This window comes from Ciconia boyciana, chromosome 8 (assembly GCF_034638445.1).
Source record: "Ciconia boyciana chromosome 8, ASM3463844v1, whole genome shotgun sequence".
Taxonomy (NCBI): domain Eukaryota; kingdom Metazoa; phylum Chordata; class Aves; order Ciconiiformes; family Ciconiidae; genus Ciconia; species Ciconia boyciana.
In genome coordinates, this window is record NC_132941.1 from 23,868,888 (window position 1) to 23,881,535 (window position 12,648).

General features: G+C 47.9%; 1 protein-coding gene across 5 annotated transcripts in view; it reads left to right on the forward strand.

Moving 5' to 3' along the window:
- The first annotated feature begins 500 nt into the window (after positions 1–500).
- Positions 501–12,648, forward strand: part of CPEB1 (cytoplasmic polyadenylation element binding protein 1) — a 36,855-nt gene continuing 24,707 nt past the window's right edge. The window contains exons 1-2 of one of the 5 annotated variants that reach the window (XM_072871319.1): positions 501–648; positions 10,655–10,843. In XM_072871319.1, the coding sequence (XP_072727420.1) occupies positions 573–648; positions 10,655–10,843 (265 nt within the window). In that variant the 5' untranslated portion in view covers positions 501–572. Of the gene's footprint in view, positions 649–3,244; positions 3,265–10,188; positions 10,392–10,654; positions 10,844–12,648 lie in introns of those variants that run through there. The other 4 variants (XM_072871316.1, XM_072871318.1, XM_072871317.1 and 1 more) reach the window with 4 other exon arrangements.

Genomic DNA, 12,648 nt, shown 5'->3' on the forward strand with positions numbered 1-12,648 from the left:
GGTGATAGTGAGGCTTGATCTCTTCTGCTGTGCATAGGAGGAGCTACTGTGGTTTCTTTTGGTGGCTGCCTTGGCCATGAACATCCCTCCTGTGCCCCAGTGTCAGTAGGCTGATTCTCTGTTAATCAGATCTCTGCTTTAATGTTGTGATCTGCTGGAGAAAAGCAGCAGGGAGCTCATGTTAGCAACCACAATAGTTTGGGTGCTGTGGCTCTTAGTCTAAAGTTCATCCCAGCTGTGGTGAGCTGGTACCTGTTTGACTGGGATGGTCCTGGTCTGATGTGCTGACAGATTGCTGACCTGTTTGCTTAACTGTTTCTTTAATGCCAAGAATTGTACTTGAGTGTTGCTAAGACCTGGAGCTAAAGCTAATATGAGTATTGGAGGCAATCCAGACCTCCCACAATGTGTTGAAAGCCAGGTCGTGAGTACTAGCCTGCTTGACACTCATACTTGTTCTTTTTTACCAGAAAGAAGATACTGGGAGGAGCATAAAGGACTGCTGGGATAGCCTGGATGCCCCTGCACTTTCCACTTGCAGCAATGCAGATATATTCCGCCGAATAAATGCCATGTTGGACAACTCTTTGGATTTCAGTGGAGTCTGTACCACACCTGTCACAAAAAGCAAACGTGACATCCTGCCAGGTGAGTGTTTGGCTGGGTTTGAGGTGAGCTTGAGGGTCCAGGGCTGGTGGAAGGGAGGAGTTGCTTGGTGGGACCTAGTGAACATGTGGTGGTACTTCTTGGTGGTGTGGTTGCTGGCATGTGCTTGTGAGCAGAGAGCTGCTTGGAGTCAGGGTTAATGCTGTTTTGGTACCAGGGGCTTCATTTGTGTCCCTGAAGTGGATAAGCCAAGTATTCCCTGGCAGTGTGGAGGTGCCTGGGAAGGCTTGCTTATGCTCCCTGTGGTGCTGTGGATCATCATGTGAGCAGGACGTGAGCTCTCACTGCCTGACCTGCCAACTTCTGGTGAAGGTAGTTCCAGCAGACTCCTTTACAGTCTGCCTCTCCTGGAGGTGGGATTAATCTGTTAGTGGTTAGTATGGCTGATCTGCTGCATGCATTAAAAATGCAAAATAATTTTGAAATAACCATGTTTGCTACAGGTCAGTTAATTGTGTATTTAAGAGCACACTGAAGCAGTACATGTAGGTGAAGACTTTCTTGCAAAGCAAGCTTGGAATTATGAGATCAGTGCTGCAAGTTTTGCTTCCTGCAGGCTGAGGAGAGTGGGCATATTCTGCTGTCTTGCACTTGATCTGCCTCAAAACAGAAGGCTCTGTGCCAAAGCAGAGTGCTGGGTCCAATCTTATCTTTATGTAAGTGAAGGATGTGCTTTTGTCCCTTTAGAGTAGGCAGGATCTGCCAGTAAACGTACCTGCCAGGTGCCTGATTCCTCTTGCCAGTGCACTTCTGTGCAATAGTACTTGTGCCAAGGATTTGGGCACTTGAAAGAGATTGCTGTTGCTCCTCCAGCCTCTGAATTATAGGGTCAATAAACACTTTGGCCATTATTGGAAACAAACTGACCCTCTGGACTTCTCCCAAAACAAAGTGGGAAGTAAAGGGGAAAAAACCTCACCATCTGGTGACCTTGCAGGCTGCTGTAGGCAGAGAAGCTTTCTCTGCAGTCACTTGGAGACAGAGTTGTCTTGTGCTCATGAATAATCTGAGTTTTAATTAAATGGGTGTAAAAAAGGCTGCAAACAGGTGTCTGGGCATTCTGTGAGTGAGTCTGTCTGCTTGTGCAGTGCAACTTTGTTCTGGACTAGTGAAATGACTGCTACCAGACGACTTCCAGTGCAGCTTAATCTCCTGAGTATTTGAATGGCTTAGCACTGTGGACTGGGGCTGATCTGGCCATGTGATCCTGTGCTGGCACTGCAGAAATATCAGAGGAAGTGAATTGTTCACTTCAAGATATGGATCTATAGCCAGCATTGCTTGAAACGTGCCTAGTAAAACACTATTGGAGGATATGCTGGCTACTCCTGAGCAGTTGCATAGTGAATATTAACTAATTCAGGTCAGTGGTGTCATTAGTGGTGCATTTTTAGATATTTGGTGTTGTACTGAGGTATTTAGACATTTCTTGTCCCTTGGCACAGTGGTAGTCAGTGTTGTATCTGATCTTGATGCACTGGAAGCATAATGGGGAAATAAACCTAAGTATTTTCCTTTATCTCCTTACCATGAATTCATGTAAGAGTTGTTTCTGGCTGCCTTGTTGAAATCTTAGCTATAGCCCTTCATATTCCATTTATAACTTGGAATGGGAATGTTTCCTAATTAAGTTTCAGCTTACTTGCCAAAGTTAACCTAGTTAATAAAGGAACTATCCCTGCCCACTAGAGCAGATTCATCCTGTGAAGATGTGGGTTAGCTCTGGCACATGAATTAATTTGCAGTACTGTCTTCTAGACTTCTAAAGCTCTTCTCTGAGGCACTGGGCTATTCACCTGGCAATGAAATGAACCTGCTTACTGACTTGCTGCATGTGAATCTCTGCTCGGTCTGTCAGTTGCTGTGGTATTTCTTATGGATGCCTGGAGCAGGGGCTCTTGCTGGTGTGGAGCTGCTGAGAGATGGTGTCTTGATTGGAAACTGGGGGAATTTCCCTTCGGTGGTGTTAAACTGTGCTTGTGTTTCAGGCTATCACTGAGTAACTTCTATGGAAGACCTCTTGTAGGACAAGTACAATGGAACTTGCATGTAAGAAGGGGAGGCTTCCTCTAGCAAACATTATTTGTGCTGCAGGGCAGCAAAAGCTGTGCTTTTTGGGATGTCCTAAGCAGCTTTTGTTCCTGATGTAGCAGTTGAGGCCAGTCTCACAAGTAGGCGTTGGCTGCTGGCACAGCCATTCATGTGGTGTGGGGGGCCTGCTCAGCACTGGATAATGTGACAGGAGGCTTTTAGCTTGTATCAAATCCCTTGTGCAGTGGCACAAATGCTTGTGATGGCATGAGGAAAGAGGCTTGCTCACTTCCCAAAGGATGCTGGGCACTGCTGAGGCAGGGCTAGAAAGTGGCTGCCTTGGGTGCCCTCACCCTTTAGGCTAATGGAAATGTCTGATCTTTTTCATAAGGTGCTTCTGGGCTGTACAAGAGACTGATAATAGAGTACAACCTGAGCTATCCTGGCCAGGCCAGCAGTTATCAGCTGTAAATATATGCATGAGTCAGCATCTGCCAGTGCATCGGCAGCTCAGAGTTATTAGTCTGCTTGCAGTCCTGGCCTTGTTTCATCAGTCAGGACCTCTTGGTAGGTAATGAGAGCCTGAATGCAGCAGTTCTGCAAGCTTCCTTCTGTCTCTGGACCAGAAAAGTGTGTGAGCTGCTTCTGTTTAATGTGTTGCTAATGAGCGTCTTCTCTATGAAAAAGTTGGTGCTGTCAGCAAGGGTGTGAATCCTAGGACAGCTGTGATCTGTAAATGGGGAGGTGCTTTGGCCCTTGAACCCTGGCCTAGGTTGTGGCAGTCTTTTGCAGAAATTCATACCCAATGGCTGTAAGGCTGAGCAGCTGATTGCTAAAATTCAGAATATAATGCTGCTAACTGCCCCCCTGCACTGGGCAGATGGTGTAGAGCCTGAAGCAGGCTGTTGGAGCTGTTTGCCATGCCTTTGAGTGAACAAGATGAGGTTCTGCAGGATCAGTGTCTTGCCTTCAGTGAGCCTGGCTTCTGGGTAGGTGACCAATGGAGCAGAGAGCCCCTTGATCTCATGTGGTGTCTTGTCACTGCTCCAAGTTAAATCAGTTCTGAAGAATTCATGAGCCTCTGGTGCTTTTACTTGGTGCAGGAACAACTTGTGTATTGTAGTTAGGATATATTATCATGAAACTTGTAGCCTGGGCAGTCTTAATGAGCCTGGATATCTACCCTTAATGTAGTAGCTATAACGGGTGAAAGGACTGTCTTTTTACAACTTAAACTCTTTTGGTTGGGGTGCTTGGGGAAGAGATTTTATTCCAGCAGGGGAAATAGTTGTACTCTAATCTCTTCATGGTCCCTCAAGCTTTTCAGTTGTCTTCCTCAGGTCAAACTAAATTTATCCTGGATTGGACTTGTGTGTAAGAAGCCCCTTTCAGCATTAAGAGGATTACACGTGGTGGAGAAGGGATGGCAGAAGTTCGTGACCTTTCACTAATGCTATTGGGGAAACACGTGTGGAGACACCTTACTTGGTGTGATGAGGTGCGCAGCGAGATTGTGCTGAGAAGAGATCAGTACAGCAGCAGTCTGAGCAATGTGAGAAAACAAGCTTATTCAGCAGTCCTGTATCTGACACAGTTATCCAGATCTGGGTAGAGCTGCATGGCAGAAGGGACTGCCACTGGAGATTTAGCTGCCATACCTAATGTTAAATCTCTATAAAGATCAGTTTGCAGTTAATGATAACCCTTGGTGAACTTGGTTGCCTTGCCAAAATGATCTGAGTCATCAGGCCCAGCCTGACTACCACTGCAGTGGTTCATGGGTGCTTGCTCCAGGAGTTCCCCAAGCCTAAGCTTAGGTTGCTAGCCCAAACCAAAGGGTGCAGTGCAGCACTGTGGTGAAACCTGTAATTGTAGAACCTGTCTGGTAGCTTCTGGGACAGGATTGTGTGGTGCTTCAAAACACCTGCCTTTCAGGCTGATTCAGTCCTGTCTGAAGGAAGGCAAAACTTCTTCAGCAAGGTGTGTAGTGCAGACATTAACCTTTAGTGGCTTTTAGTGTGGTGTTGGAGATGAGAGAGAAAATGTGGCTGTGACAGAGGCAGGAGTCAACATCTCCCACCAGCTCATCTCCTGCCAGTGCTGCTGGAGTGCAGCTGGTCCTTGGGCAACTGCTTCACAGGGAATGTGGTTCTTCTCTCCCAAACTTAAAGTTGATCTGCATGTTCATCACTGGTCTGAATAAGAACAAGAGCAAAGCCAGTTTCTTAAGGTAGCAGGTGGTTTGTTTGCCAGGCTTTAAAGCTGGGCCTTGCTGGGTGGAAGGTGCTGCTACCAGATTTGGTTAAAAAACTAAACCAGCTTTTGAAATCATCATTCTGTTCTGTAGGCACAACTTCCAGCTTAAGTAGAATAGTGAGTAAAGCTCCCTCTTCAGCCTTTGCATGCCCACTTACTCACCTGGCTAAGTTGACTGGCTAAGGCAATGCTGGTTTAAAACAAATTGATTTAAAAGGATTCTAGGTACCCCAAATGTCCTAGCAGCATTGATTTCCCTTTCATTAACCTCTGCTCATTTAACTGAGACAAAGCAGCCATTATTTTGCTATCAGTTGACAGTCCATTGTGTGAAGAAATGGGAGATGCTTAAATGACTTCCTGTGGATAGGAGTGGTTTAAGGTGCCAAGTTCAGAGTAAAGGCTGTTAGTTGTGGCCCATCAGGTCCTAATGATTCTCAGTGGCTGCTTTATTTAAGGAAATTTGAAGGACAAATGCAAACCCAGGCTAGCTGATGACTAAATCAGCTTCCTGTTTGCTCTCAGTTGCAGTCTATTAAAGACCTATCACTTGTTTAGCCACCCAAAAAGTCCTCTCTGGTACTATAATGTAAACTTTGCTGTTCTTCACTGCCCTGCAGCCATGAGGAAACATGCCAGACAGTGCTGGATGCAGCTGACCTGATGTGTGTGTGGTCTTGGATGTGGGGACAAAATGTTGTAGATGCAGAGACACAAAATGTAGTGCTGCTTGCCTGGAGTGTGTGGGGTTAACAGGGTGCCTGAGGCAGAGCAAGGCTGGTAGCAGGAGCTCACCTGGAGCTGGCAGCTGAGAACCATTCTCCTTGCCCCAAATAAATGCTCTGTCTGGTATACACATCAGAATAGTGAAATTCAACACCTGTGCCCCAAAAGAGGTGCACACCTACTGCCTTTGGTTTTGGCCTTTATATTTCAAGTGTCACATTAACAGGTCTTTGCCTACATGGGCACAATGCAGTGCAGCGCAGCAGTGTGGCGAGTACTGGAAAGTAGCTCTAGTAAATGGGTTTCTTCATCAGATCTACAGATGGAAACAGATCATGGTGGGTGTTCTTCTGCAGAGAGCAGGGACTTGGCCTAGAGCTGTTGTACTCTGCAGCAGTTGCAAATTGGATGGTGTTGCTGAAGATCCAGCAGGTTTCCTGTGGGTTTCCTGATGTACTGTGCAGTCGTTCAGGTTTTGGTGCTGTAATCCTGTGGCAGTCTCTCACTGTTACTCATCAAAGAGGTAGGTAGGGCAGCAAGGCAAAGTTGCAGTGCACTCTTCCTTAGTTTCTTAAATGGTTGCTTGTCAGCTGTTCAAGTGTTTGTGGTTATGGGAATAAGGCAAATTCCTTGTTCTGGCGGTGAAACAGGTTATACAGCAGCAAATGTCTCCACTTGAAGAATTTTTCAGATTAAAGGGGAGATGCTTAGTTGTGTATCAAAAATGTCTTGTAACTAGTAGGTTTATGCCTAACAAGCTTTCCTAAGCCCCTAATGATCCTCAGTGTACCTTAGGAATACAGTTGGCTCATCCTCTAAAAGCTTTCACTTGAGATTTGCTTGTCTTGTGTGCAAAACATACTTGAAGCTTAATTTTCAGGGACACAATTCCTAGCCTTAAACTGGAGGTGTAAAGAGGTGTGAAAGGCAAAACAGTGCTTCTGCTGTGAGCTGCCTTCCCATTTGTGATCTGCAGGCTGCAGAAATGCTTACCTTGCCTCTTGCTTCTCTGGATTTGGTTTGGAGGTTCAGCCTTGGTCAGTCCACAAGGTAGCTGCACACAAAGGTGAGTCTAGTTTTGTCAGGGAACAGAGCTTACAGCTGAGTTGTGCTTATCCTTCCCCTGCTCTGTACACTCAGGGCCCTTGTTTGTGGAGGGGCTTCCTCTGTACTCAGGTTCTGCTAGCAATTAGCATGTGGGAGCAAAGGGAGACCTCTTCATGGCTGCAGAGGTGGTAGGAGTGTAATCTAGCTTGTTTGGTTCATGCTTGCTTAACCATTTTGTTGCTACCTTTCTAGATTTTCTCCGTTTTTAAGATAAAACCCATTTGCTGGGTTTTTAGCTGGCTTTACAAGTGGCCTAGGTCTGGAAGGCTTGAACATCTGAACATCTTTGCCCTTGGTTGAAGTATCACCTTTCAAGACTAAGTCTGATGGCACAGAGGGATGCTGCTGGTATGGGACAGGGACTGAATCACACTCAGCTCTCCCCTTGCTACCTTAACCTGCCTGCCACAAACTGCCTGTAGGTCACAGCTTGTGGTGCCAGTCCCTGCTTGTCCTTTCCACACAGGCTTAGGCTGTAATTTTCTAAATATTTTCCTGTTTCAAATGCCTGGTTAGTGCAGCCATACTGTATACCAGATCAGGGGAATGAGCTAGGCTAAAACTAACTCCCAGTGGCTTGGTTTTAACTAGATCAGCTCTGCAGCTCAGCTTCCTGTGTGGAAACTCATCTGCCTAAACTGGTGTAAGTGGGGAGGGAGCACTGGGGTGGGGACAAGTGGCTGGGGCTGCAGCTTGCGTAAGCCAGCTGGGCTGGAAGGGCTTAACTGCAGGTTAAGAGCTGAACTGTGTGGAGATACTTGCCTTTAAGAAGCCTTTGAAATGTCTTAAATGTGATGCAAACATCTGAACTCTGAAAAATGCAGCTTTCTGTCCAGGTGGTGGTGTGGAAAGCTGTCCAGCCTGTGCTGTGGTGTACCCTGGCTCCAGGGATCTCCCGGACAGACAGGAGGACATCATCCAGGAGAGTCACCTGCACAAGATTGTTTTACTAAGGACTTACTTCTCATGATGCTGTTAAAATCAAACCTAACCAGCTCGGGAGGTGGGAGCTCAGTCTCTCCCAGATGTTCAGGCACAAGCCCAGTGCAGCACGGCTCCATCTGCCAGGATGGTTGGCTTCCAGTGGCAACAGGGAAAAATCCAGGTTGGAAAGACTCACACTGGTTCTTGGGGCTTGGAAAAGTCTGCAGCAAAGCACTTGGGCTGGGGTTGGGCTGTGTCAGGCTGCAAAGTTAAGTTATTTAATATTTGGTAGAAGTTTACTTATTAATAACTTGAGGTTATGACTCTAGATGGAATTTTTGTAGGAAATTAATTCTTCCTGCCCCAGTATCGTATTAGTTTTGTGTGCTGTTGATAATTGATTGCTTTAACAAATTTCCTGGCTCTGAATTTGAAAATAACTATTCCAGAAATCCATTTAAATTCTATTTAAGTTGGTGTTTTTCCTTGATGGCCCATATCCATCTTTCAGTGTGACTGGGAGTGTTAAAGGGGAAGCAGGCTTGTGCTGGCTATTTGCTTTGGATGGGAAAAGGTCTAATTAAAAAATGCTGGTTATCTAAGCAAATTCTACTCTGTGCTTCAGCAGTTATACCTGTAACTGAATTGCAGGGAGCTTGTATTTAATGTAGATTGAAGTCATCAGAGGGAAACATACATCTCTTGAACTTGAATCTGATTGGGTTCAATTAAACAAAACAGCTTGTTTCCTGAAAAATGTAGATAGCTAGGGAAAATGTGTCTGGATGCTGTGGAGTGAGTGCCTTCTCATTGCTGATGAATTTGTTCCCTGTTTTCCTTATTTCTTCAGTGGTGGGTTTCATCTAAGATGTTGGATCCAGGTGGGATTCAAGTTCTGCTGTCTGTTGATATTCTGTTTATGTCCGTGCTTCCCAGAAGGTGAAGCTTGGTGGGAATTAGTCTTGACGATGGCATAAAACCTAGCAAGATCCTGGTCCCCAATGGGAATGTAGTCTCCTGCTGCCAGGGATCTGGGCCTAGAGCACAGCACTTCTGCATTTTCATAAATGCAGGAATGTTACATATTCATATGGGCAAGTTATGGTTGCTGTGGGAACTGAGTTGTCTGAGCAATGTGCAATCCTCTCTTCCCTACAGCTGCATTTTAAATGTTTTTAGGGCCTGTCCAAAACAAGCAATCTGAAAACTATACTGGAAGAATTAATACCCTGCTGAAGGTGCAGTGTGATGCTTTTGGAGGAATATTTGATGCTGTTGCAGGTGCTTCATAGTAATATGACTGAATGGGCACTACAGCTTCTACTAGTACTATTAGGGGAGTAGGAAAAAAAAACCTGGTGGGTGCTATCCTGGTGAAGTACTGTGGAGGAGGCTGCAGCTGGGAAGGGGGAAGGCAGCATGTGGCCAGCAGGTATGGTTTTAGCTGGTTTCAGCCCCCTTGCTGTAATCTGGGAACATTGGTGCTCCCCAAATTGCTGTGGGGTCAAAGTGAGGGTCCCACCTCTGGTGGCAGCAGTGGCCTGTCTCATGTGGGATACCCAGCTGATGATGGGGCCTTGCCTGGGCTTTACTATGTCATGGGCAACCCAGTGGCATGGGATGTGGGTGTGGAAAAGGAGGCCAGGAACACTGTCAGGCTGTCTGGGATGGCCAGGGCTGCACCTGAGGGATAGTGTGGCAGGCTGGAGTCACTGCAGTGCCCTGCTGAAGAGCCGGGAGTGGTGTGTGAGGTGTACATCTGATAGCACAGTGGGAGGGTGTGGGGGCAGGCAGAGGAGGAGGAGACAGCTGCTGCTGCTTGGTAGCTGGCTTATAAATGCCCTCTGACTCAGATTTCAGGTAACACAGCTGAGCATCTTGTGGTTTCATCAGCCCCCAGATCCCTGCATTAAACTGGAATTCTCAGACTATGAACCTGCTGCATTTCCTTAGGCTGTTGGCACAGACTTAAACAGATGCAAGAATCCGGCATTTCCAGTACCATTGGCTTGTGAAGACCCCGCAGGGGAGGGCTGGGAAGGGGGCGGGGGGGGCGGGGCGGGGGCGGGCCAGGCAGGCAGAAGGTAAACAGGCCATGAAAAATTCCTGATGTGAAATGGGTCCTGTGCTCTGCCTGGTCCTCTTCTCCCTGTACCAGTGTGGTGTGCCTGCTCGGGCTGGACCTGTGATAATGGGCTTGTCTCCGGGTAGCGGGGGGGTTGAAGGTTATCCTTGTTACTCAGTGGTAAACAATGCAGAGTCAGTGAGGCACAGTGGCCAAGTTGAACCAAATAGATTATGCTAGTAGAATTGCGAAGCTTTGCATTGGGCTCTGAATTGGAGCCAGCAGCTGGAGTCTGTCCAGAACTAAAGTGTTTTTGGGTTTTGTGGGTGGAGGGAGGCGGGGACAGGAGAGCTGGGTAGCACTAAAACTGTCTGCTCTGTCGCTGCTGCTATCATCGTTGCTGGGGGATTGCTGCCTCGAGCCTGTTGTCTGCTGTGCTGTGTTGTGGAGCCCTGCTTTTGTGCTGCCTGCCTCCTTTGATTTACTGGAGCTGCACTTCTCTCCTCCTGCCTTCTGTCTTGTCTTTCAGGGGAAATCTTATCCTTTCTTCTTACCTTTATTTTGTAAGAGCTGATGCAGTTCTCTTGCATGGCTGAGTGACGTCACTGTCAGCACAGTAAGCATCAGCAGCCTGGTCACATGCTGACCCAGTCAGTAATGCAGACGGGATAGGAAGGTGGAGGGGCTGAGGGGGGTGGGGGCTGGTTTCTGGACATATGGTAGCCCTCCCTTTTGGGGTGCAACTGCTAGTTGCAGAAGCTGTGGCTTCAGAGCAGCACAAGACCTGGCTTGGGGCTTAACGCTTTGGAAAACTCCTTCTTTAAAAAGAAAAAAGCAACCCTGAACTCTCAAGCTTCTGTTTGTTCTCAATCTGAGCAGACTTCCAGGACTCTGAAGAAGCAGTGGCAAGCAGGATGCTTTTCCCTACGTCCACGCAAGAGTCTTCCCGTGGCCTCCCAGACACCAATGATCTGTGCCTTGGCCTGCAGTCCCTCAACCTGACAGGGTGGGACAGACCCTGGAGCACCCAGGACTCTGATGCTGCAGCACAAACCAGCACACAGTCCGGTGAGTCTGACACACGCAGCAACAGTTGTTGGATTCCTTTTATTTTTGGCTGTTTTAAAGCTAATGCAGAGCGATTTGCTTGTGTAATGGGGTGCTGGCAGTTACTGATGGGGGCTTCTTGACCTGTAATGCTTGTGTAACGTGGCAGTTTAGTTGGGGAGGCTGTGGCTGGCTGTGCCACAGCCCCATCTGCTCTGCTGTCGGTTCACTGCAGAAAAGAAGTGCCTGGGCTTATGTTTTGCTTGGTGCTGTAATGCTGGTGGAAGAATAACATTGCTGAGAGAAGAGGAGAAATCCTCTCCCTGCATTTGGAGGGAGTGGGTGGGAGGTGTGGTGTCAGGAGGCTGAACACACACTGGGTGGGAGTGAGGCTGAACTTCGCTCCAGCAACCTGAGAAAATCCCTGGTGGCAGGTAGCTCTGCAGGCAGGGATTCATCTGCTTGCAGAGGGACCCCCCCTGCCCAACTGCAAAAGTCCAGGCAGTGCCACTTGCTCCTGTGCTACAGCAGTGTTGCCTGCCAAACTCTGCCTGTGGGGTGTGGTAGGTGCAGCTGGCACCTGACTAACAACTTCAGCTGGTAGCTTGCAGGCTGGGTGGAAGACTTGGAGGTATCCTGCTCCACTCCCATGTTGAACTAGAAATAGCGGTCTGCTCCTGGCAGTGGGCTGGAGGAGATGCAGTGGAATGGCTTCTTGCTTTAACTCTTTTGGTCCAGCGCAAACCTACGTGATCGGCAGGGTGTGGGCTTGCAGCCACGCGCTGCTGGCTGGCTTGCCCTTCCCCCTCAATCCTCTCCAGTCTGGTTTTGCAGCTGGGATCAGATGGGGAGTCTTTGGGGTGCTGGGTGCTTCCCCTGGAGTGATGCAGGGTTCATTTAACTCTTCCAGAGGCACCAGCCTTCTCTGTAAAATCACAGGAGGAGAAAGGGGTGCTGCGTGCACAAACTTAATGCATCTCCTCGGCCTGGTGACAGGGCAGGGGTGCAAAACAGGGAAGAGTTAATTTCCTAGCCTTTAAGGGCTGTAAAAACCAGTTTCACAAATGGTGTGTTCGTTCAAGTATCAGACCATGGAAAGATCTAGTGCTTTGGCAGAGTTTGTACAAGTTCAGCCTGGTTGCTACAGAAACTCATCCCTTTATAGCAGCACGCTGCTGCTTTGTTAAAAGGGTAGCGCGTCTCTGCGCAGACTTGGGTGACACGGGAGGCCCCAGGCATAAAGTTGATGCTGACAGGAATGCAGATAGCTTCTGGGGTGGCCTGGGCAGCATGATTTGCCCGCATAGATGTTTGGGGGGGCAAGGGGGTGCTGTCAACCACCTCTGTCCAGGGGATGTTGTCCTCAGGATAGGAAGAGCTTCTGGGATACAGCCCTGAATGTTGTTGCATGGGTTGTAAAACAAAAAAAATTACTTGTGGGGTAGTGGAGTTTGAAATGACAGCTTCATCAGCACAGCTCATTAGAGTTTCTACACCTAATTTCCACAAGACTTAGTGTGCAGGCTTGCATGGGAGCCCTAGCACAGGCACTTAGGGTCTGCCTGCAGTCAGGTTGCAGTAGTTTTATTAAGCCTTGCTCTGCTCCAGCACATAGTCCTATGGGCTTCCCCTAATGAACCAGGGAATACCACACTTGGTATCTGTCCTCCTGTTGTTGCCAGCTGAAACTTTGAAGGAGGAGGGAGAAATGAAAGTTATTAGTGTGCAGTGGGCTGGACAGGTGCCATAGAGCCCCTTATGGTTGCTAGCAGACTATAGGGCACTGAACCTGTGTTACAGGATCTAAAGATGTAAAGACCACACTT